Below are 27,640 nucleotides of genomic sequence, written 5' to 3'. Positions count from 1 at the left end.
TTTTATTAAAAAGGTGACTACAAACAGCAGTGATTTCACTGCTTTATAGGACACATGCTGGTAATTAATCCCTAAGGATAGATTCTCCAGTAATTAATCCGTAAAAAAGATTCCTAGAATGGTACAAAAGAAGTAATACATGCAATATTTTCAGACTATTTTTAATAAATGTTTTGTTAAATATTCTAGCTGGGAGGCTAGAGAATATTGAAAGAGAATATTGAAATGGTTTTGATCCTCTAGTTTATATTTTTACAATCTCAGTAAAATGCTTGTAGAAGGATTTCTTCAGGATAGAAAAATTATTAGTGATAACATTTTTTGTTTTGAAACTGACATTTTATTTTTCAATATATGTAAATAAATTAATAATTTCAACCAACTCATAATCCTTATAATTCTTTATATCTAATTATCAAAATTTCATTAATATTGCAATGATCCTATATGTAACAGAAACATTTGCAGTTTAACCTCCCTTAGTTACTGATAGAGAATGTTTAGCCTCAGAGAAATGTATGTATACAATTAGCTAACTTGTGAGGCTCTTATAATTATTATGAAGACTAAATTAATTCATCTTATTCAAATGCTAATCTTTTGTGATTTCTCTTATTTATTCTGTTCCATCATAGTTGATGATTAAGGGTTGACTAGAATAAATAATAGCATTGCATTTCAAAATCTATTCATTTAACTTTTCTCTATTTCTCAAGTTTTGTTTATGAGACAAATCTTTTTCAGATTCTTTTTGAAAATTTTCAGTGTTTAGAATTATTACCTGTTTTAGGAGCCACAAAAATATTACATGACAACTCTGACTTTGATAACCACATTGGTTTTCTAAAATCTTCCTCTTATGATAGTTTCAATTTACAAAGTCCAATTTATATGCAGAAAATTGATATCAAGCATTGACAAATGAGCTGTCTACTCCAAAAATCTATCTTTAAATTAGTATTATAGTCTGGTTTTCTTTATGTTTAGTGTTCAATGGTGACTATATTTTCTCTCTTATAATTCATTCTTTAAAGTTTTTGTACTTGCACTTACAGTTGGAACTGAAATGGTTTAGGAAAAATTTCTTCCACAAATAAATATAAATAACAAAATTTATTTTATAGATGGAGATATAGACAGATATATACATGCATATAGTCTAATAAGCATCAATTTTTGTCCTACCCATTTATTTCCAGGCCTATTATGGGAATACAACCTTAAACTATAAATTAAGAACTGTGGATGTTGTTCCTTGATTTGTCATTAATATTCTATGTAACCTTGAATAAGATACCTTATGTTGCTGAACTTGATGTAATTTTAAGCTTTCTGGAAACTAAAAACAAAACAACAAAAAAACAAAAAAACTAGAAAATGGTATTCACTTGTTACTGAAAATTTGCTGAAAGTCTTCACAGTTTTTGAAGTTTTCGGCAAGCGGCATGAGGCACTAGACTATACTTTTATTTGAAACTGCATAGTTTATCTTTGTAATCAGATATTGTGAGTCTCCATTTAAAAAGGGATACAACTTTTGATATTAAGATGTTCTCTGGGATCAAAGAAAATAGCACAAGAGAATTACTAGGAACGCATTGTCTACACAGAGGCCCTGTCTTATAGGGGTAGCCATCCTACTTAGTTTTCATTGTTTCTAAATTTGAGAATTCTGTTTGACTAAGCATGAGAATTGGTGATTATCATTTGGGCATAAATTTAGTTAATGCTGAAGAATTAGTAAAAACTATTTATATTGAGTAAAACCAGAAGTTGACACAATTTTTGTGTGCCAAGATTCTATTTTTTTTTTTCCAAAATGAAAATTCAATTCTTAGTATTTAGTAATCTCCATATACTATCTGAGATGTCCTAAAAAGGATAAAACAATCTATAGTGTGCCAAATATAATTTTGTAGCGTGGTAAGGTTTCTTTTTTTTCCAGGGGACTTTAACACTCAGAACTTGACATCATGATGCTTCTCTGCTGTCTCCTAATACAAGCGGAAGCATTCCAGCTAACTTGACCTGTGTAGTTTAAAGGGAGGCCATCATTCTACACATGTAGGAATCCACTTGATCTGAAGCTTCTTTCCCCTTCTCCCTCCCCCTTTTTTTTTTTTTGTCTTCCTCTTTAAACAAAATATCAGTTGTTGTTGCAGCTCTACTAAAAAGCAAATGAATTTCTAGTTTATACCTCATCTAATAAAACACTTTGTGTTAAAAACCTTCTTTTTCTCATTTATGTAATGATATAAAACAACTTTTTAAAATCACAACTTTATTTTCCCCTATCTTACCTAGAAGGAAAATTCAACTGAAATACAGAAAGCTTTGAGGGAGTGACTGTATCTGACATTGGTCTGGCATTAAAATTTTCTGGTTGGGCAGCACAATTGTTTGTTTGGGAATCTCAGTGACAGCTGAACAACCTCAATGCTTGGGTCAGCAAGCAGAGGATCTTCACTCTGTCACCTATCAAGAATGATGCTTGTCAGGACTGATCTTTCCACTTGGGGAACATCTATGTTTCTAATCATATCATTAATGTTTTCTGATATTACAATGGAATAGATACTGAAACACTGAAAGAAATAAAGTTCTATGCATAAGTATATTTATAACTCTTTGTTTTTCATAAACCAAATGCAAATGTAACACTATTCCAGATACTGCTTCATCAGAAATCCCCAAGATAACTGAAAGTAAGTGCACATTTCTTCATCAGGAATAGTGCCATAACAATGATTGCATTCTAGTGACCAGCCTATTTGCAGAGCATGTCATATAGCCTCTGGTTTAGTTAACTCCTTGACCTCCTAAGAGGTACCTCAAAGAGTCAATTGATGTTTTTGCATGTATTATTTACTAATGCGTAGAAAAATTTTTAAGTTCACTTTTTCTTTATTCTGTCTTTTTTACCCATCTTCCCTCATTGTAGCAAATTAGACGGCCGGATGAAAGCAAAGGAGTTGCTAGTAGAGTTGGATCCCTCAAAGTAAATATGTTTCTAACATTTTTTGGCAAGATTTTGTCTATAGCCTACACTTCTTCCTTTTTGGCGGGTGGTGGGAGGAAGGGAGCTTTTTCCATTTTTCACCATCCCATTTTTTTTATTTTAATATTTTTATTGGCTGTTGGGTCATATTTTTTGTTTGTTTCAGCTACACATAGAGCAACCAGCTGAAGGCAAGCTGACAAATAACTAGCTTTGAATGGCACTACAAACAAGAAAAGGGGCAACTGCCTCAATACAGGTGCCATAATTTGGGGTTCTAGAGTAAACCGTTCCTCTGACTGATGTCACTATGGGTTAAGTTCCTGTTACATAGAGAACTAAATTTATTTTCAGAATATTATCTTCCCTTTTTATGTTTTTGTAAAAAATAATTAAGTATTATTTTAGTGTTTTACCATTTATAGTTTATTCCAGAAAAATAATTATGAATTAATAACATATTTTATACATAAATAAAAATCTTAAGAATTAGAAATGTTATATGATGCTAGTATAATGGGCTTACATATAGCTAATAGTAAAAGCACTCAATCCCCTTTATTTTTTTAAGTTAAAAAATTGATATAACAATCAGCAGAAACAATATATAGCTGATGTTTGCCCATTTGTATATGTGATTTGCTAATTTACATCTTAAATATTTCTGATCTGATGGTCCCATTTACTAGCTGTTGAATATCTTGGGTACTTGATACTCTAACATTTAGTCACAGTGAATAGGTAAACAAGTTATCACTCCTAAGAAACACAGACATAGTTAAAAGTTGCATTGATAACTTTTAATGCTGCCCCCATAAATGTAAGATAAAAAATTTGAATTTTTAAAATACACAGAGGAACCTCCCCTTCCCCCCCTCCCCCAAATTAACTGCTTCTTATATCTCAATCCCATTTGTTCTTGCAACAGTAGTAACTATTAAACAAATCAAAATGACAGATACTTCACTGCACTGGGATGTTTCCAAAATTCAATAACTATGCAGCGGTGGCCAACCGGTGGTCCGTGAGGTCCGAAAGGTTGGTGACCGCTGGTTTAGATTCTAGAGGCCTAATGTTAAGTCATTTCAAAATTTTACACACCTTCAATTTATTTCCATTTAACAATTTATTAAACACTAATTTCTGCACTCTTTCCTCTCCTTGCCTCTTCTGCCTTCTTAATTTTACTTTTTTGTATCTGTTTATTTATTTGTGTGTGTGCCACTCGTGTGATTGCACATGGATGAAGGTGTGTCTGTACGTTTGTGTCCTTAATTCCAGACAAATCATCCTCTCTGTTCTCTAACACTGCTATATACTGGGTATCATTTTTTAAATATAATTTCACTAAGGATAATCATAGGGGATAGGAAGTGTTGATTAAATTCCTATTTCAAAAATAAGGCAAGTTAAAATTATTCAGTCACAAATATATTAGTTTATGTATCCTGATGATATATCAGTAACATTCCTCACTGTCTTCTGTGAGGTATCATATTTTATCTTTGTCTTTAAGGAAAGGTAAATCCATAATCATTTAGACTAAGGATTATGACTCACACTCAAATGTGCAGAGCAACATAACTTTGGGGAAGTTATTGATAGTGAAATAAGGATCAAATAGCATCCCTAACTGCAGCACCATCTGCTATAAACTGGATTGTATGTGTATGTGTGTGTTTAATTATCTCTGTGTTCAACTTTTGTGTGTATAGAACTTCAAGTTATAATTGTATGTTTATTGTTTTTAAGTATATATACTGTATGATTATATATATACACACGTTATTTGTAAGAACAAAAGATAGATTTTTGGGTTCAGTCAGTTTATTTTAATGTGGATGCAGCCTTAAATCAAAAGTGTGTTTGGGAAAGAAAGGCAAATTTCATAATTTTTAAATATTTTTACTCCATATTTCTACCAAATAGAAAAATCTTAAGTGAATCTCTAGGGATTAAAAGGGTAGTTACAGTATTTCTTTTCTCTAATGCTTTGGGGAGACAAGATGCAATAATTAAAATGTTGGCTTCCCTAGCTACGGGTTTATTTAGCATGTATTCTTGGATTATGCAAAGATCTTTGATGTGTTGAAATGTTTGCCAAAGGCAGTGAGAAATGTGTAATGCTATGATCTTATTTTTAAAAGGAAAACTGAAGAGAACAAGTTGCTTTTTCATTTCATTTTTTGATGTTTACATGTAGCTCCATCGAAAGCTGGATGAGCTCAGAGATCACCTAGAAGGCAATGTGAAAGGATACTCTCTCAGAGTACATGTACGATTTTACTCGGTGATTTTTTTTCCCTAAACTTCTGCTGACTGGTAATTCCAAATCTGATTGGTTTGTCCTCTCATCTCCATTTTTGTTTACTTTTTGTCTCTTTTCTCCCTCTTTTCTAGCAGCAGCTTCATGCTCATGTTTATGAAATACAGATTAAATTGGCAGAGCAGAGGACCCTTAAGCCACACTAGCATTTAGGTTGATTTAATAACATTCTGGATTCGTTACAAAATAAAAACTTACTTTGCAAAATCTGTTTTTCCTATGCAATTATACAATTTTCTGAGGATCTTTTCATGAGACTTCATTTGGAGTCTTTCTGTTGACTGTCTCTTCTGTCCCCTGTTAGATGTGAAAACAGGATTATAATTTATAGGCTGGATCCAAGTGATAGAGCCTTTATGATTCAATTTCAGTTGTCAAGGAAAATGATCTATGTTAGAGTATAGGTATTCTGGCAAGTAGACTTTTTTTCTGAATTAATAGACTTTGCTCAAATCAGATTCTTTAGGATTAACTGTAAGATATTTTTTGTTTAAAAATAAAATAGTAAGCATCTTTACCAGAAATACCATCATGTAACATCTCAATTGAGATAAAGGATAATATACTTAAGATAACACTTTGAAGGAGAACAATACCTTATAGCCACTCAATACTGTGCATATATTATATAATCATAGGCAAAAATAGTATTTTGTGACCAGTAGTTCAGACTCAGAATACTTAGCTCTCTACTGAATATATCTTTTTAAGATAAATGGAAGTAAATCTCAAAAAATGGTATATGATATAAATATGGCAGAGGAAAAGGTAAATTATTGCAGTACAGTAAAACCTTGATATAACAGACTAACTCAGGAGAGGGAATGTTCATTAAAGCTGAAATTCCGTTATATAATAAAGTAGGTTTTCTGAATGCATGTTAAAAACTTGACAATTAGTTAGTTTACTTGTTTTTACTTATGTGGACATATTTGTGTAATTAGAATTAAGTATGTATGAAAAGTTTAATTTCACAGAAAACTTTCCTAAATGTATACTGTAATTTTAATTTTATACTGAGTAAGTTTAGTAAATGCATGCATTCATCAGTTACCACAAGTAAACAAATGCCCAAAGCTGGGTGTGGGGACCCTATTCAGAGTACGCCTGTTGCTCAAGGCCAGTTAGAGTGTGAAGGGCCTATTCAGAGCACGCTGGATGTCCAAGAAAGTCCAGTCCCTGGCAGAGAGGCTCGGATCCAACAGTTGGAGTAGTAGGGCAGGATCAAGACCTGTGCACCCAATATATGGTGCAGCGAGCACAGGATAAAGGAGGAGCTGAGTTCCCAACAGTTAGTGCAGTGAGCAGGGTTGGAGAAGGAACTTGCTCTGACACTGGGGCATGGCTTAGCATAAGTCCAACCATCAGCTGGCACGCCTTAAAACTGCTACAGAAAGTCTTGTTGCCACAGGACAACAGAACCAAGTAACACAAGTGCTGCGGTGTGATCACGTGCTAATCATTTGTTGAACATTGTTTATGAGTGTTGACTCTTGGATTTAAATATATTGACTATAGTTGTAGATATGTAATATTTATTTATGTCAGTGAAATTACTACAATGTTTTTTTCAACATATGGCCTACTCACTAAAATTTGTTTTAAAAAAATAGCAGTGAATTAATAACAAAAAATAACCTGTTAATTTAATTATAAGCAAATCTTGGTTAAAAGCATTTTAAAATTGACAGTGTTAATATTCACATGCAGATTGGAAATTTTGTCCATTAAAGTGAGGTCCACAAAAATCAAGGGTTTACTCTAAATAATTCTGGCTCTATTTAGCCCTGACCTCCCATTCCTAAGGCTTTTTAGGGCATGAGTGGGGAGGCAGGGGGATGGGGGGGTAGTGGGGGAAGAAGGACACATATATAACACCTTAATCAATAAAGAAATTTTAAAAATAAATAAATAAATGAAAAGTGTCTATGAATCCTAGCCCTGACTTACTTCTCCCAAGATTAGTTCTATACATTTAATTCATATTGCTATAATAGTTTTTGTTATACAGGGTAGAATGAAAAATAATAGTGATATGATAATTCTCAGCTTGTTTTTAATTAGATACCATATATAATTATGTATATCTCTATATTAAGTTTTGATTATTCAAGTCTAAAGTTGTTTTTATTAATATCAGTAATTAAATTATAATATCTAAACAGAGAAGGAAAGTATAACAAGTGTTTTTCTACTTCTTCCTTTTGAGCCAGTCCTTCTTTTCTATTTATATTCTTATTGAAGTTAAAAGATCATCCACAATTGCCCTCAGAATGTGTTCCACTGTTTTTTAAAAAAAAAAGATGAACATGAATTCTATGTCTAAGTCAGTCTAAAGATACCTGGATATTATTCTAAAAATCACTAAAAATATTCTGATTATATTAATTAATATATGTATTTAGTGTCATACTCTTCCCTAATCAATCATGAGAGCTGATATTCTTTTTCTTTCAATCAAACTAAGACTAGAAAATTGAGACTTGCTCCCGCAGCTTGGTGGGGAGTTAGTGTTATATTAGGGTTAAATAAAAAGTTCTGTACTTTGCAAATTAGTTTATCCCCTGTCATTCTTTGATTTCTTTTTTCAACACCTATACTGCATAGTATAGTACATAATGACCAGTCTTAGCATCTTCATCTTTTGTTTTATTTCATGGGGCCACACTTTGTTCTGTATACCTTTTTTATTTTTCTGAAAAGATTGACTAGAGGTATATCATTCTAAGGTTTCTGCTAACTAGACGAGTCGGAAAAAAAACTATCAAAAGGCAAATTGTATCTTCTCTAGAGAGCTCAGCTAAGAAAAGATGCAAATAAAATGCTTAGCTGAATGTTCGCTTTTTCTCCTCCACCTTTAACTTCTGTTATCCCAGAATGCTGTAAAATATGCTTTGTATATTTTAAAATGTTGCTTAAGAGCAGAATAAAGTTATTCTAAGGACCGTAGGCTATATAAATAGGTTTTGTTTCTAAAATGGGGTAAATTGGCAGATAGTGACCATTCAGTTTCGCACAAATTTATTGTAGGTTATCACACACAAGAATAAACCTATGGGTGCCATTTTATTCATTGAAACACTGCTAAATATTTCATTAAGAGAAATGATTTAAAACCATGTTGCCGCTTAAATATTTTATTTAATGTAGAAGATGAGGCATCATTCAGAAGTTTGGAATAAGGACTTCATTAAATCATTGATGCTTCAATTGGCATCATCTACACAATATATTATTTTTTAGAGAGAAAAGAATCATGTATTCTTTTTATTATGGGTAATCAATTATATAAAATTTAATATTCTGTTAAAATTTAATTTTTTGAATATTAAATTTTATTTATATACTTCTTTATCCTACATTTACTCCTCTTTAGCAAAAAGTAGGATGTAATAGATTCTTGAATTCTACATTAAGAATTTATCATCTTTTTCTGTACATTGTACAAAGCTGAAGTATTCTGAACCCTCAATGGGTTTTTAGTAGTTTTCATATTGATAAAATTATCATTTCTACCTAAGCAGAGTTTTCCCTAATTTAATGACTGCAAATATTACTGCAAATTCTTAGACTGATAATGAGTTGAGAATAATGACAAGAATAAAACCACATAAAGTAAAATGTTAATTTTCCACTTAACCAAATGCATGAAATTAGTAAGAAGAATACTAAAAGTAATGCACAAGATTGAAGAACAACATAGACAGTGTTGAAAACTGGAAAACATAGGATAAGAAAAGGCAAACTAACACTTTGTTTAATATAAATAAAGGTAAATTTACAAAATTGAAGTTAATTAGTTTTTAAAAATGGGATCCTGGAAAGCTTGAATATTAAAATATTTAGAAGAAAAGTTAGGTATATGCTCCTGAAATAATGACAAGTAGAAAAGAAAGCAAGGAGAGGAGTAAAGTACCTCAAAGCCACAAATTTTGTCTTTTCACTCAGTTTATGTAATATAATAGTGATTTTTTATTCAGCTACAAATATATACAGATAGATAACCAAATATGTTAATTTTTAAAGGCTTTTAAAAACAATAAGAGGGAAGATGACTTATAAAGACAGATTATTGGCACAAAGTGAACTAAAATAAAACTGATATTAAGTAGGAATAATATAAATAATGAATTAGATGGTATGGTTGTAGATCTTTTAAAATCAGTATTTTCATTTCAGCCTTACTCCTGAATTACCGCTTATATTTTTTGAATTGTCTTTGGGCTCTTTTGCACTTTTATATTCATCAAATTAATGCTATAACTCAGGAGTCAGCAAACTACAGCCCTTGTGAGCCCACAAACTAGGGATGATTTTTGCATTTTTAAATGATGGGGGGGAATCAAAAGAATATCATTTTATGATATGTGAAAATTATATGAAATTCAAATTTCAGTGTCCAAAAACAAAGTTTTATTGAAACACAGCCACACTCATTTATTTGTATATCATCTATGCTTGTTTTTACACTAGAACAACAGAGCTTAACAGTTGTTAACAGTTGAGGCAAAGATCATATGAAATGTAAAACCAAAAATATTTACTATCTGAATGTTTATAGAAAACATTTGCCAAGATCTGCTATAACTGGTTAGCGTATCAAGATGACATTGAAAAGAAAGAGGACATTGACAAAGATGATTATAGTAGAGGTTGTGTGAAATTATCATTTTAAAGCTTGAGAAAAGGAGAGCTGCTCATTTTTCTAGGGATGGTTTCAGATTATTCTACATAGAAGCATGTATTGAAAAGAGCTGATCCTCTGAAATCTTCTACCTTTGCATTTTTATTATTCTTTTTTCCCCCTAGCTACTCTCTGTTTATATGCCACATATTCTCATTCTCTCTCTCTCTCTCTCTCTCTCTCTCTCTCTCTCTCTCTCTCTTTCTCTCTCTCTCTCTCTCTGTAAAACTTACTATGGAATTAACATTAAACCCTTCAAATATAGACAAACCCTTCAAATATAGACGTATCATATGAAAAAAGTATAGATTATAAATTCCTCCTCTTTGAAGGACCACTTAATGTGACCTCACCTAAAATCATACCTTATAAAAGAAATGTCATACAAATGAAAAAGACTCTGACAGTAACTAGTAATGCATCATATCTTACTATATAGCACTTAAAGGTCTAAAAGGTATCTGCATTGAATCAACCAACTCTTTCTGAGGTGAGGAGAAAAAGCTAGAACATTACTCCTTAGGTAATTAAACATTCAGTAGCTTTTAAATGAGTAAACATCAGTTTGTATACTCTACTTTCTTTAGGCAAATTTCTATGTCTTTTGGGTTTTGTATGTAGAACGTTATTTAAGCCTTTAAGTCTTCCTTTTCTTGACATTTTGGCATTTATTCATTAATAGTATGCATTTAATTTATAATAATTATGTAACATTCTGAGTACCTTGATAATGTCTTATAAATATGTCTGTACTACAATAAAGATAGCAGTAAATCAATTTTAGGGCTATCTCTTTTGGAAAACTGGCTAATTTTGCTACCTTTCACTTTGTTAGAATTTGCTTAACATGTATGTAACGATAATACATTTCTGAAGTTTCAGTCCTACTGAAAAATAGCTAAAATTTATCTTGTGCTTCAAACTAAAAATTTCTCATCTAATACTTATCAAATCACCTACAATAGCCTACGACATCATTTGGGGTGGAAATAACATATCTGTGAGGTGTTTAATACTTACTACAGAATTGCCCTTCTCAGAAATTTTATACAAAAATAAGGTACTAATAAAAGATCTCCTTGACAAGTAAATTTCCCTAGTAATAGAAAATGGAGAATTGAGGGGAAGGGGGGAAACAAGACTCAAACTGTTTTCAAAGATAACGTTTTTTAGTTTTATGGGTATAGTTACAGAAACAGAACATGCAGAGCAAGGCTTTCTTAGAACTGGCATCTTGCTAAAGAAAATCAGATGTGTCTGTGGTTGATTAAAAAGGTATAATTTCTTTTTTATTGGATTTATTGTGATGACATTGCTTAATAAAATTATATAGGTTTCAGGTGTACAATTCTATAATATATCACTTATATATTGTATTATATGTTCAACGCCCCAGGGTATAATTTCTTAATATGAATAGAATTGGCCATATTTTAGAAACTACCTCAAAGTAACTCATTAAAGGCAGTCATACATTCTATCACAGGTCTTTGTAATGGTAAGTGTAAAACCTTCTGATTATTATTTCACACGGTTCAAGTTTTTTTAAGGTTAGAAGAAAAGAGTTTGTATATTCATTCATTCAATAAGTGCACTGAGGGCCTTCTACATCTAGCTGAGCTGGAATACAGTTAAAGAACAAATCAAATAATAAGGGCATTTGATTCCTCCATTTTGACATTTCCTATACCTTCATTTTCCCATTCTAACTTTGTATTTTGGAACTTCATGAAGAATTTTGTAACTAGAGAATGCAGACTTAAGAATTTACCTCACATGACATTATGGCAACCTAATAAAAGAAGAAGCCACAGAATTGAACATGGCAATGTGACAACCTAGAAAGGAAAAACAGGCCAAAAAATTATCAGTTTGAAGTCATGAAGATTATAAACATGTTTTAAAATATAAAATAGTTGTTTTTAAAAAATCATTGAAGCATTCTGATAAAAGATAGGTCTGTAGAAGAGTTTGTGTTTAAGACTTCATATCTTTTTTGGTATTGCTATGGGTACATATAAATAGAGATAGAGTATAGGTATAGATATATAGAGAAAAAATATTCAGTAATACTGAGAATGGAATAGTAAGAACAGGAAATCAGAATTAGAATACTGAACTGGCTTTAGTGCCCTCTTTAAAGAATAATGTCACATGTAGTTTGCTAGTATTAAGCCAATGAAGATGGGTGTGATACCATAGGAAAAAGTCCTTTACTGTTAACCTTAAATTAGCATCTTTTCAACAAGATTATACCAGATTCTGATTAAAAGGGATCATCTTCGTCATGGATTTTTTTATAAGTCGGTATTTTTTTTTTTTTTTTATCACGATGTTCTTCTCAACTAGCTTGAACCTTGAGATTTCAAACTCAGGTATCTTCTTATAAGGCTGTTTTACTATCTGGCAAATGTGTTGGTGATGGAGCCATCTAAACTTCTGAGACCCTTACTATGCTATCATTTCCTCTTTAACAGTGTTTTCTTTTCCCCACTGCAAAACCAGGCTCGGCTTCCCTCGTGCTCATCTACCTATAGTGTATCTGAGGTATACTTTGCACGTGTTTTATTACATGGTCAACAACATGCTCGCCCTCACCATTTTTCTTATTTTATTTTCCTTTTGCCTTAATTTATTTTGCCTTGCACTTTGCATTTGGCTGAAAGGGGAGAAGTTAGCTGTTTTGGGGGAAATTTCTATATTTTTATACTGCACTGTTTCTGAGTAACTTTTTTCTGGCAATCACTGTATCATATTGAAATGCTTAAAGCCCAAATAGCCCACTTGATTATTATCACCACCTTAATTACATAAAGATTCCTTTGAACAAATAATTTGTTATTAAACTCGAATTGGCTAAAGACAAAGATTCCAGTTTGCAAATCTGTAAAGGTCTGTCTCTGGTAGCTGAATATTTATATTACATTAGTGACAACTCTGACCCATTATCCATAGAAACAGGAAAGCATCCAAAACTGATTATTTAATGAAAAGTTAATATGATTTCTCTATTTTTAAAACAAAAGATTCGTTCCCTTTTAAGATACTAATTAGGTTATTAAGGATACTTGTATTTTTATAAGGTTTTTATGAGCTAGAAGAGCTTATCCTCACGAGATTCATGTTTTTCTTAACAAAATATTTTACATGAAATTTGACCTTTGTGTTCTTTGCCCTTTTTAGGGGTTTCATTTCTTATTCTTACTATGTTAAACCATAGCATAAATGGGTTTTCTGTTTTTATAAGCCATATTTATTGAAATATTATTAATAGACTTTGAATATTCTTTCCAAAGCAGGGGCACTGTTAAGTAGCTAAAAGGAAAGAGTATATATATGTACCTCAAAATATGACTAGTAATTAAAAGGACTTTAATAGCCTATGAATTTTAAGGTCTTAGTTTGTTACTTTAGAAACATAACATTTCTACACTTTGTGCAGGCCACCATGTGCAGGCCAGTATTGTCAGCTTAATTCTCACCACAAAAATATTATCTCATAATGTTATGCAAAACAACAACAAATAGATCACAGTATCTAAAATACCAGGTAGTATATGCAGACCACAGGCAGAATATAATCTTTTGACTTTAAAATTTAACAAAACACCTTGAAGGAATAGCATAGTTAAACCCATAGCCTCACAAAGTTTAAATTTGGTAGAATTACAACCAACTTCTCTAATTTTCTTTCTTTTGCAAGTTGTAGCTGTTACCGATTTTTTTCTCTTAAAACTGATTTTGTGGATATTAATTTCTTCTTGAAATATATAGTTGTAGTGAGAAGCAAAGTAATGAAATACAAATGAATTACTTGTGATATCAGCAAAGACTTTTAAAAGAGAAGATTTATGGCATCTCACCACATTTTTCACAGGTCTTTTCTTAAGTTCCCAGGATTATGAATCCCAGTGTAAAAAAGTATATATAACCCATTTCTTTCTGCCACTTCATCCAGGCAATTCTCCATTTCCCATGAGAGTGTATAAGAAGTCTACCATTGGCATCATCTCCAATCACAGCCTACAGCATCTATCAGGGTATTACTTTCTCTGTGACAGCATGTGTGCAGGAGGCCTCTCAGGTTGGAATGGGAACTGGCTTCCGGGGGATGGGATTGTGTATGCTGTGGCATTTGCTCCATAGCACTCAGCTCTTAAATGAACTCTGGCTTTATCAGGGTTTGTTTCTTTCATTATGACACATGAGCTTTATTTATTTGTCATGAAGTGTGTTTCTCTTTTTGTCACTTGTGGTAGGTTTCTATATTTCACTCAATGCCACATGTCTGTGGACTCTATAGGTGGTATTCTGTTTAATTTATGATGCTATAAAGTCTTAATACCATGAAGAACTCCTTAGGCATTCTAATATGATAATCATCTGGACAGAAATAAACTTTTATAATTGTTTTCTATTTCATCTTAAATTGGCAAATGACTATTTCACAAATGTTAGACCATAAGCCTTAATTATTAGAATTTCAGGGAATGTCCTCATGTTTTTTCATATGAAAGCCTCTTGATGGGACTGTTGCTTACATGCATTGTGTATTTTATAACATCATTATGGAGGTAGCCAAACCTTTATGGCTCAGTCTCTTCTTTTCCTCACATTGACATCATGTTCACTTACTACCACTTCTGTAGAAATAACTTCTCCAAACCCTTATGCTTTACCAATTGCATGTCACTATCTTCTGTGGCATTCATAAGACTAAAAAATAATAAGCCTTGTTCAAAAATGAATCTATCCATGAATTGTACAAGAACAAGATAATTTCTAACCTTACCTGGATAATACTGCTCAGCAAATGTTACTCCATGTAATTGATAGCTCCTTGTAAAAAATACAATTCTCTTACTATGTGACAAGTCTGTTTTTGACATCTCACTCATTTTATCTTAATTAATCTTCACTATAGCTCTGTTTGGAAAGGATATTATTGTCATCCTCATTTTACAGATGAGTAGGCTCTGGCTCAAAAGGTTAGATATCTTGCCCAAAGTTATAAAAGCTGCCAAGTGAGTGGCAAAGGATTTTTTCTTAAATACCATGGTTTCTACTGTTCAGGGGTTATTAAAAGTCATCAGCTCTCTGAATGTCATGCAGTAGTCTTATACTTTCACGTTATGTATTTCCTTAGTTTACGTTGATTATATAGTTTTGGATATTATTATAGGAGAGGATGTGGTTGTATAAGATAAAAAAAAAACTTTAAGGAAATGTTAGAAAGACATCCCTTTGTGTAATTTATTATTATTTTTTGTACTTAGTTATTCAGCATATACTTATTGAGCTCCTACTATGCCTTACTCAAATGTAATTGTAATCTGCTAGCTTATATTTTTTATCTATAGAATTGGCTTCACATTTAGAATGCGTAATAAACATCTTTTAAACCTATCTTTAATGTGTTAGATTTCCCAGTAGCAAGATTGATTTAGATAATTTAAATTGCAGATAGTAGATCTATATATTCAAGGAAGGGAGGGAGCAAGAGAGGGAGGGAAGGAAGAAAACTGGACTCTAAAGACTATAGCATTTCCTGTTTTAAAAGATAGGACCATTTTTAACACACCATACGGACCACCAACTGTTCTAAGTAGAAGAAACTGTAATATAATAAATATTCATAAAATGAATATTCTACATTGTCGGAATATTCTACACCTAAGATTTCCTATTATATAAATTCTCACTTAGAAAATCTTTAATAATTGATTTTCTGTTTATTTCAATCTATTTTCTGTAATGTCCACTCTTTTCTTTCACGTTAATGTGTACTGTTTTCATTCTGTGTGTATATTATAGTTGGAAATTTGGCGACAGTTTATAGAAATCTCTTAGAAATAGTAGCTTTTTATAACACTGCAACTGCTGCTAGCAAAGTTTCTTGACTCCTTCCACACTTTTGAATTTTTAAAAATGAATTGAAGTATATAAATTGTTTGGATCAAAATAAGAAAATTAAGTACATAACTAAAATCTAAATCGAAATAGAAATGAAAAAAGTCTATCAAATACTTATATGGAAATCCAGCTTTATACAAATACAGATTAGTTTATCATTATGATGTTATCATTTTACAAATGAAATATATTAATTATAAATATAGTTAGAGCCCAAATAAATGTTGGCCATTATGGTATGCACAAAAATGACATATCTTGCTTGCATTCATACTTGTAGTTCCAGCTGCTCTTTGAATGTCTTTTTATGTTGTCAATTCAGTATATCCAACTCTGCTGTCTAATTCACTTGTTTTTATCATGTTCTTAAAGTTTCCCAGCATAGAAATCTCTGTTGTTTTGACTCTTCTTTATTTTTCATCTCTGACAGTGTGTCATTAAATTTTGTCATTTTTGTTATTTCTTCCCTTAAATTATCTTCTTTTAATTCTTACTTCTAATACATACAATAAACTTTGTAGTCTGCTCTACTTTCAAACCCTGGTTATAGTAAGATAAGTCGTGAACTTGGCATGTCTTATAGGAGGAACTCAAAAAATATCCGGGTAATGGTGAGTGCCTTAAACAAATAAATCATTGAACTTTTTTAAAGTTTATAAAGTTTCCACATCTGCGTTTCAGGGAGAATTTATAGATAATTTATGTAAAATCTAATAGAGTACCATAGTAAACATTAAATAAATATGTTTCTCTTTTTTTCCCCCTCTAAGTTGGATATTTAAAGCCCTAATAACCTTAGACTTGGATTACGAGAGTAGCTAAATAACTGGATTCTCTTTTTATAATCCTTCTTTTTCTCTTATGTCAGACTAATCTTCCCAAGGCCACTTTAATTCCTTTCAGCTCTCCAATCAAAAAAGCTATAATAGCCTACCTCTGAGTTATTATCAAGAGTAAATGCCTCTCTATCAAAGTCCTTCATACTTTGACTAGCCACTGTTTATCTAACACTAGAGGCCTGGTGCACAAAATTTGTGCACAGGTATGGTCCCTAGGCCTGGCCTGCGATCAGTGCCATCTTCCCCAGCTGCCCGCAGCTGGCCCCGCCCACTGCCACCACCCACCCCCGGTTCCCCATTTGCTATTGGATGATCAGGGGAAGGGACCGAGAGGTCAACTGTTCCCGCCCGCTCGCTGGCCCTGCCCTCACAGCGGGTGGCCATCAGGTGATCAGAGTCTGCTGGCCAGGAAAAGGGACCAAGAGGTGGTCAGTGCACCTCATAGTGACTGGCCCAGCAGTCGTTCTGGTCGTCCTGCCATTAGGGTCAATTTGCATATTACCCTTTTATTATATAGGATAGAGGCCTGGTGCAGTGTGGGGGGGGGGGCAGCTGGCCTGCCCTGAAAAGGGCTCTGAGTAGGGGTGAGGGGGGTCCCTGCTGAGGGGCGGGGCGGGGCCAGCCTGGGCAAGGGACCAAGGGCAGTTTGCAGGCTGGCCACGCCCCCGGCTTTGTCAGGAAGGACATCCAGAAGACGTCCTGTCTAATTATCATATTACCCTTTTATTAGTATAGATTATTTTCTAAAAGTGACCATCTCCTCCAACTTTGCCCAGGACTTTCCAGATTTTGGCACTGAAAGTACCACATCCTAAAACTGAAAGTTCTACATACCAGGAACCCCCTCAATCCCAGGCAAACAAGGACAATTGGCCACTTACTCCTTATCATGTACCTACAATTCCAATCAAGGTGAACCTTCTTGTCATATTATGTTTCTTCCTTTTTATGGGCCATTATTAGAGGCCCAGTGCACAAAATTCGTGCACAGGTAGGGTTCCTAGGCCTGGCTGGCGATCAGGGCCAATCTGTGGGGCAACCAGCGGGGTGATCAGGGGCCCCGGTTGCACCCGCCTTGGCCTGGCGCTGCCCACTCACCGGCCCTGCCCCCCGCCACTGCCAGTCAGGGCCTGTGGACTGGGGGCAGCTCCTGGGTTGAGTGTCTGCCCCCTGGTGTTCAGTGCACGTCATAGCGATGGGTCATTCCACTGGTGGTTCCATGGTTTGGTCAATTTGCATATTAAGGTTTTATGTATATAGAATTGTGCTATTCTTTCTTCCTCCATAACTCTAGCACATCTTTCTCCAGAAAACCTTCTCTACCAATTCCCATTCATCTCAAGGGAATTTACTTGTGCTTAAAGACAGTATTTTCCTATATTGCTTTTCCTCCTGCCTTTTTGACTGTTTTTTTACTGTTGCTTACATGTTGGTGATCAATTTGATTCACTCTCAGATTCTCTGTTTCATTTCTCACTATATATCTGCTGTTTCCAACATAATAGCCTGTAGCCAACATGTAGCCTTTAAATTTAAATTCACTAAAATAAAATAAAATTTAAAATTTAGTTTCTCAGTTGCAGCAGTCACATTTCAAGTTCCTAATAGTCACTTGTGACTAGTGGCTACCATACTACAAAGTATAGATTTAGGATATTCATCATCACAAGAAGTTGTATTGGAACACAATGCTGTCTTCTGGGTTGATTTCATAATCAGCCATTATTATTACGATCATCACTGTCCACAATCATTATTCTACTTATATAGCACTTGCTTTGGTCATGGATCATTCTAGGAACTTGGTTGGATAGAGACACTGACTTAGCTTCTTTTGGGTTTTATACTACCTTCCCCCACACACAGCACACACAGTAAGCATTTAATAAACACATATTAACCAGGTCCTGAGTTCAAACCCAGTCTCAAATATCCCATTCTGTATATGTCAAATATGACTAAGATTTGCATGCATTTTTTAATTCCCTGAAGCATATATTAACCTAGGTCAGTGATTTTTAATTACTGTGTGCCACAAGAGGTACACTGGTGGGCCACAAGAATTTTTAAAACCTGCAATACCTAACTATTTAGTCAAGGACACTGACCTCTTTTCCCTTAGATTGTCAATTTAAAAAAATAACAACAGCCAACACGATAATAGCCGTCGGTGTGAATGAATCAAAATTACACCTATTTTTTTGTCAGATCGGCAAATCTACACTAATAAAAGAGAAACATGCAAATTAACCATCACTCTCCTATGCCCACCAGCCAATCAGGAGGGAATATGCAAATTAGAAGGAGAAAGATGGCGGCCACCCAACTGCTCCAGGTGTGGCGTGGCCAGGTGGGGCAGGACACCTGCTATGAGAGGAAGGGTGGGGGATGCGCAAAGGGATCTACAGGAGTGGCACTCTGGCCACAGCAAAGACGAAGATGGCAGACTCCAGCCAGAGTCTGCAGCAAAGACGAAGACGGCAGACTCTGGCCGGAGCCTGCAGTGAAGCAGTGAAGATGAAGAAGGCAGACTCTGGGCGAAGGCCTGGGTCCCAGGTGCTGGAGGAAAACTGGTGCTGGAAGCCAAGGAAAGGAAGGCCTATTGCACGAATCTCTTCGTGAAACGGGCCTCTAGTATATATATATTTTTGTGTGTGCCGGAGAATTTTAGTAATTAGTTTATGTGTGCCATGAGATGAAAAAGGTTGAACATCACTGTTCTAGGTCAGTGCTTCTAAAACATTTTAATTCTCCATTGCCTGACTGGCTTTCCTACAGCATATTCTGATATTCCACTTTTTAAAATAACAAAGGTAGCTGGCCCAGTCTTTTTTGAGTATGGGCCTCATCAATATGAAATAGTTGTTCCAATCTCTACAACTCTACTTCCTTATTGACCTTGGTTGTAATACGAGAGAAGGGAATCTTGAACTACTGAATTGTCTTTCTCCCCCTATTGTTGAAACCTGAAGTTTACCTAGAGCAGTACAGCTTGCTTCTCTGTAACCCCAATCAGCTTCCTTGACATCCTGTTTGAAAAACACTAGGGACTAAAAGTCCATGAAAAATCATGCTTTTATAAATTCAGATGGGAATCAAAATTGGTACACAAGCAAAAAAATAAAGAAAGCTGTTAAACCAATAGTAAGTATTTCTTAGCTCTCAACAAAATTGAAGACAAAATCTAGTGTTATCGATTGATAAATAAGTCATATATATGCCTTTCATTGAAGCTGTTTTATAAAAAATACGTTTTTATTGACTTTTAGAGAGAGAGGAAGGGAGAGGAAGAGAGAGAGAAGCATTGATAAGAGAAACATCATGGATTGGCTGCCTCCTGCATGTCCCCTACTGAGGATTGAGCCTGCTACCCTGGCATGTGCCCTGACCAGAAATTGAACCAGCGAACAAGACACAAAGCGAGTATTGGTAGGCAATTTAAGTCTAAAGAAGGATCAGCATATAAATTCCCAGTGGCTTTTTTTTTTATTGCTCTCTATTCAATATTGAGGACAATTTACATCAAAGTGATTTTACTCCTTACTGGGCTGATGCCCATAATTCTCTTCTTTCATGTGCCCTTATACACCACAGCCTGCATTTTGTCTCCATTTCTCTTCTTTCTTAATTAACCCAATTGTCTCATCTATATGGGAGGTAGTATATGTATACTTGCACAGCTGCCTGCAAATTACAGAGCAGGAATACTAAGCAGCTCATGGTCATACCCTGCTGTGGTTCATACCCATAGATTTACAGACACAGTTTTAGTTTATCACCAAACCTGGTCTAAATTTTAAAGATTCAGAAAAGTATCTTCTTGACTATCAGCAATGTAAATTTTCTTTTACTTGTTCATGCAAACATGCATTTGAGTGCAATGAAATGTGTAGCCTGGACTTCAGCAAATAGAAATGTCAGTTTTCTCTGGTCAACATTTTTCCCCCTTTCAAAATCACTTCCTTTTTCAACTAGGATTTCTCATCTAAACCACAGAACAAGTTATTTGTGTGGCTATTTTTTCAAGCTCCTGTGAAGATGGTACTATTCTATATTCATAAAGGAGAAGCTAATTTATTACATACAGTGTATGTATAGTGCATCGGGCTTAATCCTCTTCCAGAGTTGAGAAACATATTAATTCTTTCTCTACTTTTAAGTAGTTCAGTATTTCTTGAGGCCAGTTGTCATTTAAAGCCATACTTAAAATTTCTTCTTTGGAAATTCTCCTTATTGCCATATTTTGAGGATACTAAAATACCTAAATAGCTTCATGATTACCATGCCAATTTTAAGATTTGAGAATATGAGGCATGTATTTATTTGAGAAGTTTTCTTTAATTATTTTTCTGAAAGAATCAAGATTAACCAGCATCTCACCATATTCCAAAGATGTTCATGCTTTGGCAGTTATTAATATTTATTAGTTTTCTCATAGTCTTGAAGTAAATTTACTGAAGATGAATGCAGCATAATGCTTTAAAAAAATTGTGTTTGGGCTAGATTTGAATTCTAGCACTGGATTTGAAACCCAACCCTGCCTCTTACTATCTTTGCAATCTTAGGAAAGTTAACTTGTCTGCACTTCATTTTCCTATAAAATGGGAATAATACTTCCTTTTAAGGGTCCTTTAAATACTGATACAGTGCCTGATATGTGTAAGTACTCAGTAAATATTTACTATAGGTACAAAGGTAAAGTTATGTTTAGTTTGAACTAACTGTTGGACATAGTAGCTGCTACATTGTCATGCAGTAAAATATGTTTCACATATGGTTAACCACACTCTGACTGAAAAATCAAGTATTATTAACTTCACTATCAACTTGACCTAAACATTTGTACACATTCCTGCTTGCTTCTTTTTCCTAATCATGGTCAAATATGTTGAATATGCTATATATGAACATCTATTTCTTTTCATTTAGCCAGTTGACTATCTTTCCCAGATTTTCTCTTGTCTTTTTTCTCCAAAATCACTTTTCTGTTTAGTGTCTGTATTACTTAGCATACCTACACACCTCTCCACTAAAGATTATAGCTAATAAGCCGAAACCGGTTTGGCTCAGTGGATGGAGCGTCAGCCTGCGGACTGGGGGGTCCCAGGTTCGGTTCCGGTCAGGGGCATGTACCTTGGTTGTGGGCACGTCCCTGGTGGGGGGTGTGCAGGAGGCCGCTGATTGATGTTTCTAGCTCTCTATCCCTCTCCCTTCCTCTCTGTAAAGAATCAATAAAATATTTTTTTAAAAAAGATTATAGCTAATAAGAATAGTACTTCTTATTATAATTGTTATTTTGGGGCAGGAAAATATTTTCTTTGACACTGTTATGGTCCCTGGTTGGGTCTGAAAATTAACCTAACAAAGATTAACCGGAGAGAACCATACAACATCATTTTTATAAATTTTACATGACATAGGAGCCTTCATAACAAAATGAAGACCCAAAGAAATAGTTAAGCCTGTGTGTTTTTATGCTAGTTTTAATAATAAGTGGACATTCGTGGAAAAATAGGAGAGAGCAAAGAATATGAGATAAGGGTAGTAAACGGGGGGAAACTTAGCAAGGCTCATTTGTTCTGATTCTTCTAAGTGCCCCCTCATCTTAGAGATAAGGATGCTCCTTTCCTCAGACTATAGGGAGAGCACCTCTCACTTAAAGGTCTTATGACCTGCTTTAGGGAAGGAGGGCAAGGGAGAGACAGAAAGACCTTCTTGCTTCTGCTGTTTTCTTAAACTTCTTTTTAAAATACTCAGTATGCCAAAGTGCCATATTTGGGGGTAGTATGTCCTGAACCCCATCATTATATTGTTCTTGAATTCCATTATATGTCACTAGAGGCCTGGCCTGCACCCTCTCGCAATCTGAGACCCCTTGGGGGTGTTGGAGAGCCAGTTTTGGGCCAGTCCTCACAGGCCGGGCCGAGGGACCCCACCAGTGCACGAATCCATGCACCAGGCCTCTAGTATGCATACTAGTATAAGATCTTTGGTTAATCTCTTCCCGCCTTCCCCCTCCCCACTTCCCTCTGAGATTCATCAGTCTGTTCCATGGCTCCATGCCTGTGGTTTCCACTACTGCTTGAGCATCTGCCCCGTGGTGGTCAGTGCACCTCATAGCAGCCAGTCAGCCAGTCTCTTAGGCTTTTATATATATAGAACCTCTATAGGCACTTGCCTTATATGTGGGGCAAAGCATTTTGCCATGAAAATAACTTAATAAATAGTGACCAGATTTCTAGGCTAGCACTCAGAAGTTTATATTACCCTTAACAAGTTGAAATAGCACTATAGTTTAATTGAATTGAGGGTCAAAAAGATATGGATTAATACAGGGATTTATATACTATTTGTAACACTATTTCTTGAGAAAATGCACTTTAACCTCTAATAAAATCCAGCCTACTCCAAGGCATTTTTACCCTGACAAATTCTAAACAGCAACAGGTCTTACATTCTGTTTTCTTCCTTCAGCAGCTAAAATGGAACATCTTCCTTAGAATACTCATTATGGTGGAAGGGAAAGGGAGAGGGAAATTCTGGCAACTTGGGGCAAGGATTTCTTCCCAGCAGCATCAACCATTGTTGAATGAAATTATAAATTGGACATTTATATCAATGGTTTATACCTGTATAGTTAAATTTCAATAGGTTTTTATAGTGTGGTGTTATTTGTAATACCTCTTCCTTATGAATGCTGATTTTTCTAACTTATTACATGCCTTATTTGTCCTTAGTATCTTGTAAACAATATATAGGTATTTGAACCAACTGAGAAAGATAGATGTCTGACTCTGAATTAAAAGAGGTTATTTGTACTACCTGGTCTGTTCATGAGAAAGCTGATTTATCAGGAATGTAGCAAACATGATTTTAATCCTGTTAAAGTATTAATAATACCAGTTTAAAGGAATTTGATCTTGATTATCCTCTGCTCATTTTGTTTTTCTACATTAAGTTCAGTCAGAGTACCAAAATGCAGATTTAAAAAACAACAACACATACTTTGAGGTTAAAGTTTGTAATGAATTTTTTTTAATTCTCACTTGAGGATATGTTTTTATTGATTTTAGAGAGCGAGGAAAGGAGAAGAGGGAGAGAGAGAGAGAAAGATCAGTGTGAGAGAGAAACATTGATTGGTTGCCTCCCTTACGACCCCAACCAGGGATTGAACCCATAACCTAAATGTGTGCCCTGACTAGGAATTAAACCTGAAATCTTTTGGTGTACAGGATGATACTCCAATCAGCTAAGTCACCCAGCCAGGTCTGTAATGAATTTGATGTGCTAGGTGAATGTAAAAATTGAAATTGATATGATTGTGTTTTTTTCTACTTGATTATACCTTGAGTTTTTCTAACATTACCAATAGGTTATGATTAATCAAGTATCTTCTGGGCATCTCTACTACAGAGAAGATATTGCTTTATTAGTTATATATAGAATGTAGTAAAAATTCTAAATGGGGCCTCACTTAAGAATTTTACAAATTGGGTATTGTCTGTATTTTTTTTTAAAATCATATTCTATGTATTCAGGCTGAAAATTAAAGCTATTCAGTGTTAGCGTCAAAAAAGTCTATAGGAAAATCATCATTCTTGGGCCCTGTGTTCACAAAATAGTCATGGGGGAGTTATTTTATAATTCACCAAATTATTGTCAAGTCCCAAAAAAGAACTTGCTTAAGGCAGATTTTCCTAGAATAGATTTGAGATCTTGAGGCCTTATTATATAACTTTAAAAATGCCATAATATTTCTTTAGGCCATATTTTTTTCTATACAGAGATGGTGTCAATTATTCTAACTTGATGGAAAGCCTTATTTAATTTATTTGCCAAGTGCAGATCTCTTTGGAAAGGAGAGATTAACGCAAAGCATGATATTATTATTTATTAACTTCACTTATTGGAGGAGAATGCAAATTTTCACCACTCAAATGCTCTTCTCTGCTCTAAGTTACCAAATACATTTGAGTGGTATATGAGACATTGAGAAAAAACAGCAAACATCATAGGTCAGAATAAATAGCATATACAAGAGAGATATAATCTACAAAAAGGAATTTGAGAAATGTATTTTGAGTCCACTCAATTCACTGTAAGGGCATATTTGAATTCTATGGATTTCATTTTAAGCGTACTAGTAGTCTTTCCCATGTGTTATGTAATAAATGTTTCCTACCCTACTTTACAATTGTGGCTGTCATTCTCCAATGTATATTAATCTGTAATGTTTACATTCTTAATAATAGTATTATGCCTATTATTCAAAAGATTTTCAACTCTATCTTTTTGCATCTAAGACAGAATTTTTATTTTATGCTCATTTTTCTAATTTTTTTTTAATTTTTAAATTAGTGATTAGAGAGAGAGAGATTTGTTGTTCCACTTATTTATGCATTCATCAGTTGCTTCTTATATGTGCCCTGGTTGGAGATCAAACCTGCAACCTTGGCATATGAGGACAACACTCTAACCATCTGAGCTAACCAGCCAGGAATAGTATTTTATTCTCATTTTTTACAAGAATTACAGAATTAAAAATTATAGAGAAGTGTTGGGAGGGTTTCCCCAAGATACCCTATCATCATCAAGAGGCTACACTAGGAATAAAAAATGGAGAATGTCATTTTCATGTCCTTTCCATTCACTTTGAAAAGTTCAACTTGTATAATTACATGTATATGATGTCAGAGTATTTTATAGGTATGCTCATTTTTATCATACTGACTTCTCTTTAGCTTAAGTATTTTGTGGATCCAAACTCATGTTTAGTTTGTAAGTGAGATATTTTATATGCAGGAGTAAATATCAGTGCATTGAATGATAAATTGAAATCACATACAGCCTTTGAAATGTAAGTGCTTTTGACTTAATGTTCATGTGACTTGTTACTACAGAAAGCAAAGGATTATAAAACATAATAAAGTTATTATATAAAATAAGATTATTTTATAATAAAACAGTTGGCTCTATATTATATATAGTGAAACTAATATTAAATATATCCCTTGGAATTGAGAGTGTTATGTTAATACTCAAATGTTTTGCATTTTAAGAAAGAAAAAGAGGAAGGATGGAGGGAAAGGAGAAGATAGGGAAAAAGGAAACAAGTGTTGGTTTTTCATTCCATTTTCTGCTTCAGTATTTAAAAAATAAATCACTTATTCTAATTTCTCCTATCAAATAGTTGCAGACCATGAGTAGCAACTTAAAGAACAAGGGTGAATTCAGAAAGACCTTAAAGATATTTTTGGAATCGTGTTCCATGAAACCCTGAATGAAATTCAGATTCACATGAACTTTTATAGCCAATAGTTTTAAATTATATTAGCAGTTTTCCTTGTCCTATTTCTAAGTTTGCCTTAGGATAAGAACAGAAGAGTCTATTTTTTAAATTTTGTCCATGCCATTGTGCACTCAGTATTGCCTAGAGTCATAAAAATAGGGCTTGATGCTTTTATTTTTTCCCCGTCTTTGGCAACTTGCTGCTATATCAACACACAGCATGTAAATCTAATTCTGTTTGGGCTGCCATGCCTAGCTGTTTTTGATGAGAAGCAAAGCATGAGCTAACACATGGCTCATTGAGAAGATTGTTGTGTATGTATCTCACCGAAAGAAAAATTCCTATAGCAATCTAGTCCTTTGAAGTTAGTAGTGAAGCTGCAGTAATAGATGATGGGCTTCTATACAGTGCTTGACAGAGAAGGGAATTCCCCAAGAATGAAAGTGGGCACTGAGGTAAAAATGGTCTTCTGCAGTCAGATTCTGCTAAACTAGTCACTGGTACTTCACAGTTGTGGTGGTAAGCATCCCTCAAAGAATGCACATGAGTGGGAGAGTATGAAAGAGAAAAAAGGAGGCTTGAAAGAGATGTATGAGGAAATGTTGAGTCAGTCTTCAAGCTCAAATATTTGACTCAGAGTCTGAAGTAATTGAGTCAAATTAAGACCAACTTTGTCTTATCAAATTTCCCAGCCTAATCATACAGCTTTAAGTGTATCAAACATGTCTTAACTCCTTTATATCATAACAGTACCAATCTGTTTTTTAACCATTTGTACACCATAAGCGTCTATAGACACAAGCAGCGGACCTTTTTTAATTAAATTCAAAATATTGCAGTAGTTAACTGGTTAAACAAACTTTATAATTGCCTTTGATATTTTAACTGTGTATTAGAAGCATTGATTTAACTATCATGTGATCAATACCCTTCATTAATTCCAGTAAGTAGTCATCTTATTTCATGTATGCATTTTTTGTTTACTAGAAAATAAATAAACTAGATGCTGTTTTTCCAAGTGGAAAAAAAATTCCTGTTTTCCTTTCACTTTAAAGTTTTATCTTGAAAAGATAGGAAGAAAATGAATGTTCCTGAAATTGGGCATTTAATCTTTATATTCCTAAATCATTTTTATGAACATGAATTATTATTACATTGCTTAATTTATATCAGGATATTCCCAACGAAAATCAGTGTGGGTACAGTAATTGAACCACACAACTGTCAATTACTCCAGTCTTTGATATGTAGGCTAATGAAATTTAAACAAAACAAAAAAAATTCTGACCAGAAGCTCAGAATTTTCTAAATGACCTCCATTAGCTCATTTCCCTTTATATATAGCAAGTTTGTCTGTACTCTCCCTGGTTCATCTATTTTAGAGCCATGTAGCACATTTTAAGAGTTCAAAAGACACTTCAAGCCCAGCCAGTGTGGCTCAGTGATTGAGTGCCAACCTATGAACCAGGGGGTCACTGTTAGATTCCTGGGTTTCGGGCTCAATCTCCAGTAGTGGATGTGCAGGAGGCAGCTGATCAATGATTCATCATTGATGTTTCTATCTCTCTCTCCCTCTCCCTTCCTCTCTGAA

At 34.1% G+C, this 27,640-nt stretch overlaps 1 protein-coding gene across 23 annotated transcripts in view; it reads left to right on the top strand.

The window, feature by feature from the left end:
- Positions 1–27,640, top strand: part of GPHN (gephyrin) — a 439,592-nt gene that overhangs the window by 277,320 nt on the left and 134,632 nt on the right. For 7 of the 23 annotated variants that reach the window (XM_080684040.1, XM_080684034.1, XM_080684044.1 and 4 more), the window contains 2 exons: positions 2,942–2,998; positions 12,514–12,555. The exons of 4 other annotated variants lie outside the window; for them this stretch is intronic. In XM_080684040.1, the coding sequence (XP_080540166.1) occupies positions 2,942–2,998; positions 12,514–12,555 (99 nt within the window). Of the gene's footprint in view, positions 1–2,941; positions 2,999–5,201; positions 5,274–12,513; positions 12,556–27,640 lie in introns of all 23 variants that reach the window. 12 more of the 23 variants (XM_080684043.1, XM_080684038.1, XM_080684055.1 and 9 more) reach the window with 3 other exon arrangements.

This window comes from Plecotus auritus (assembly GCF_963455305.1).
Source record: "Plecotus auritus genome assembly, chromosome: 1".
Taxonomy (NCBI): domain Eukaryota; kingdom Metazoa; phylum Chordata; class Mammalia; order Chiroptera; family Vespertilionidae; genus Plecotus; species Plecotus auritus.
Note: the sequence above shows the minus strand (reverse complement) of the source record. Positions and strands in the feature narration are given on the sequence as shown.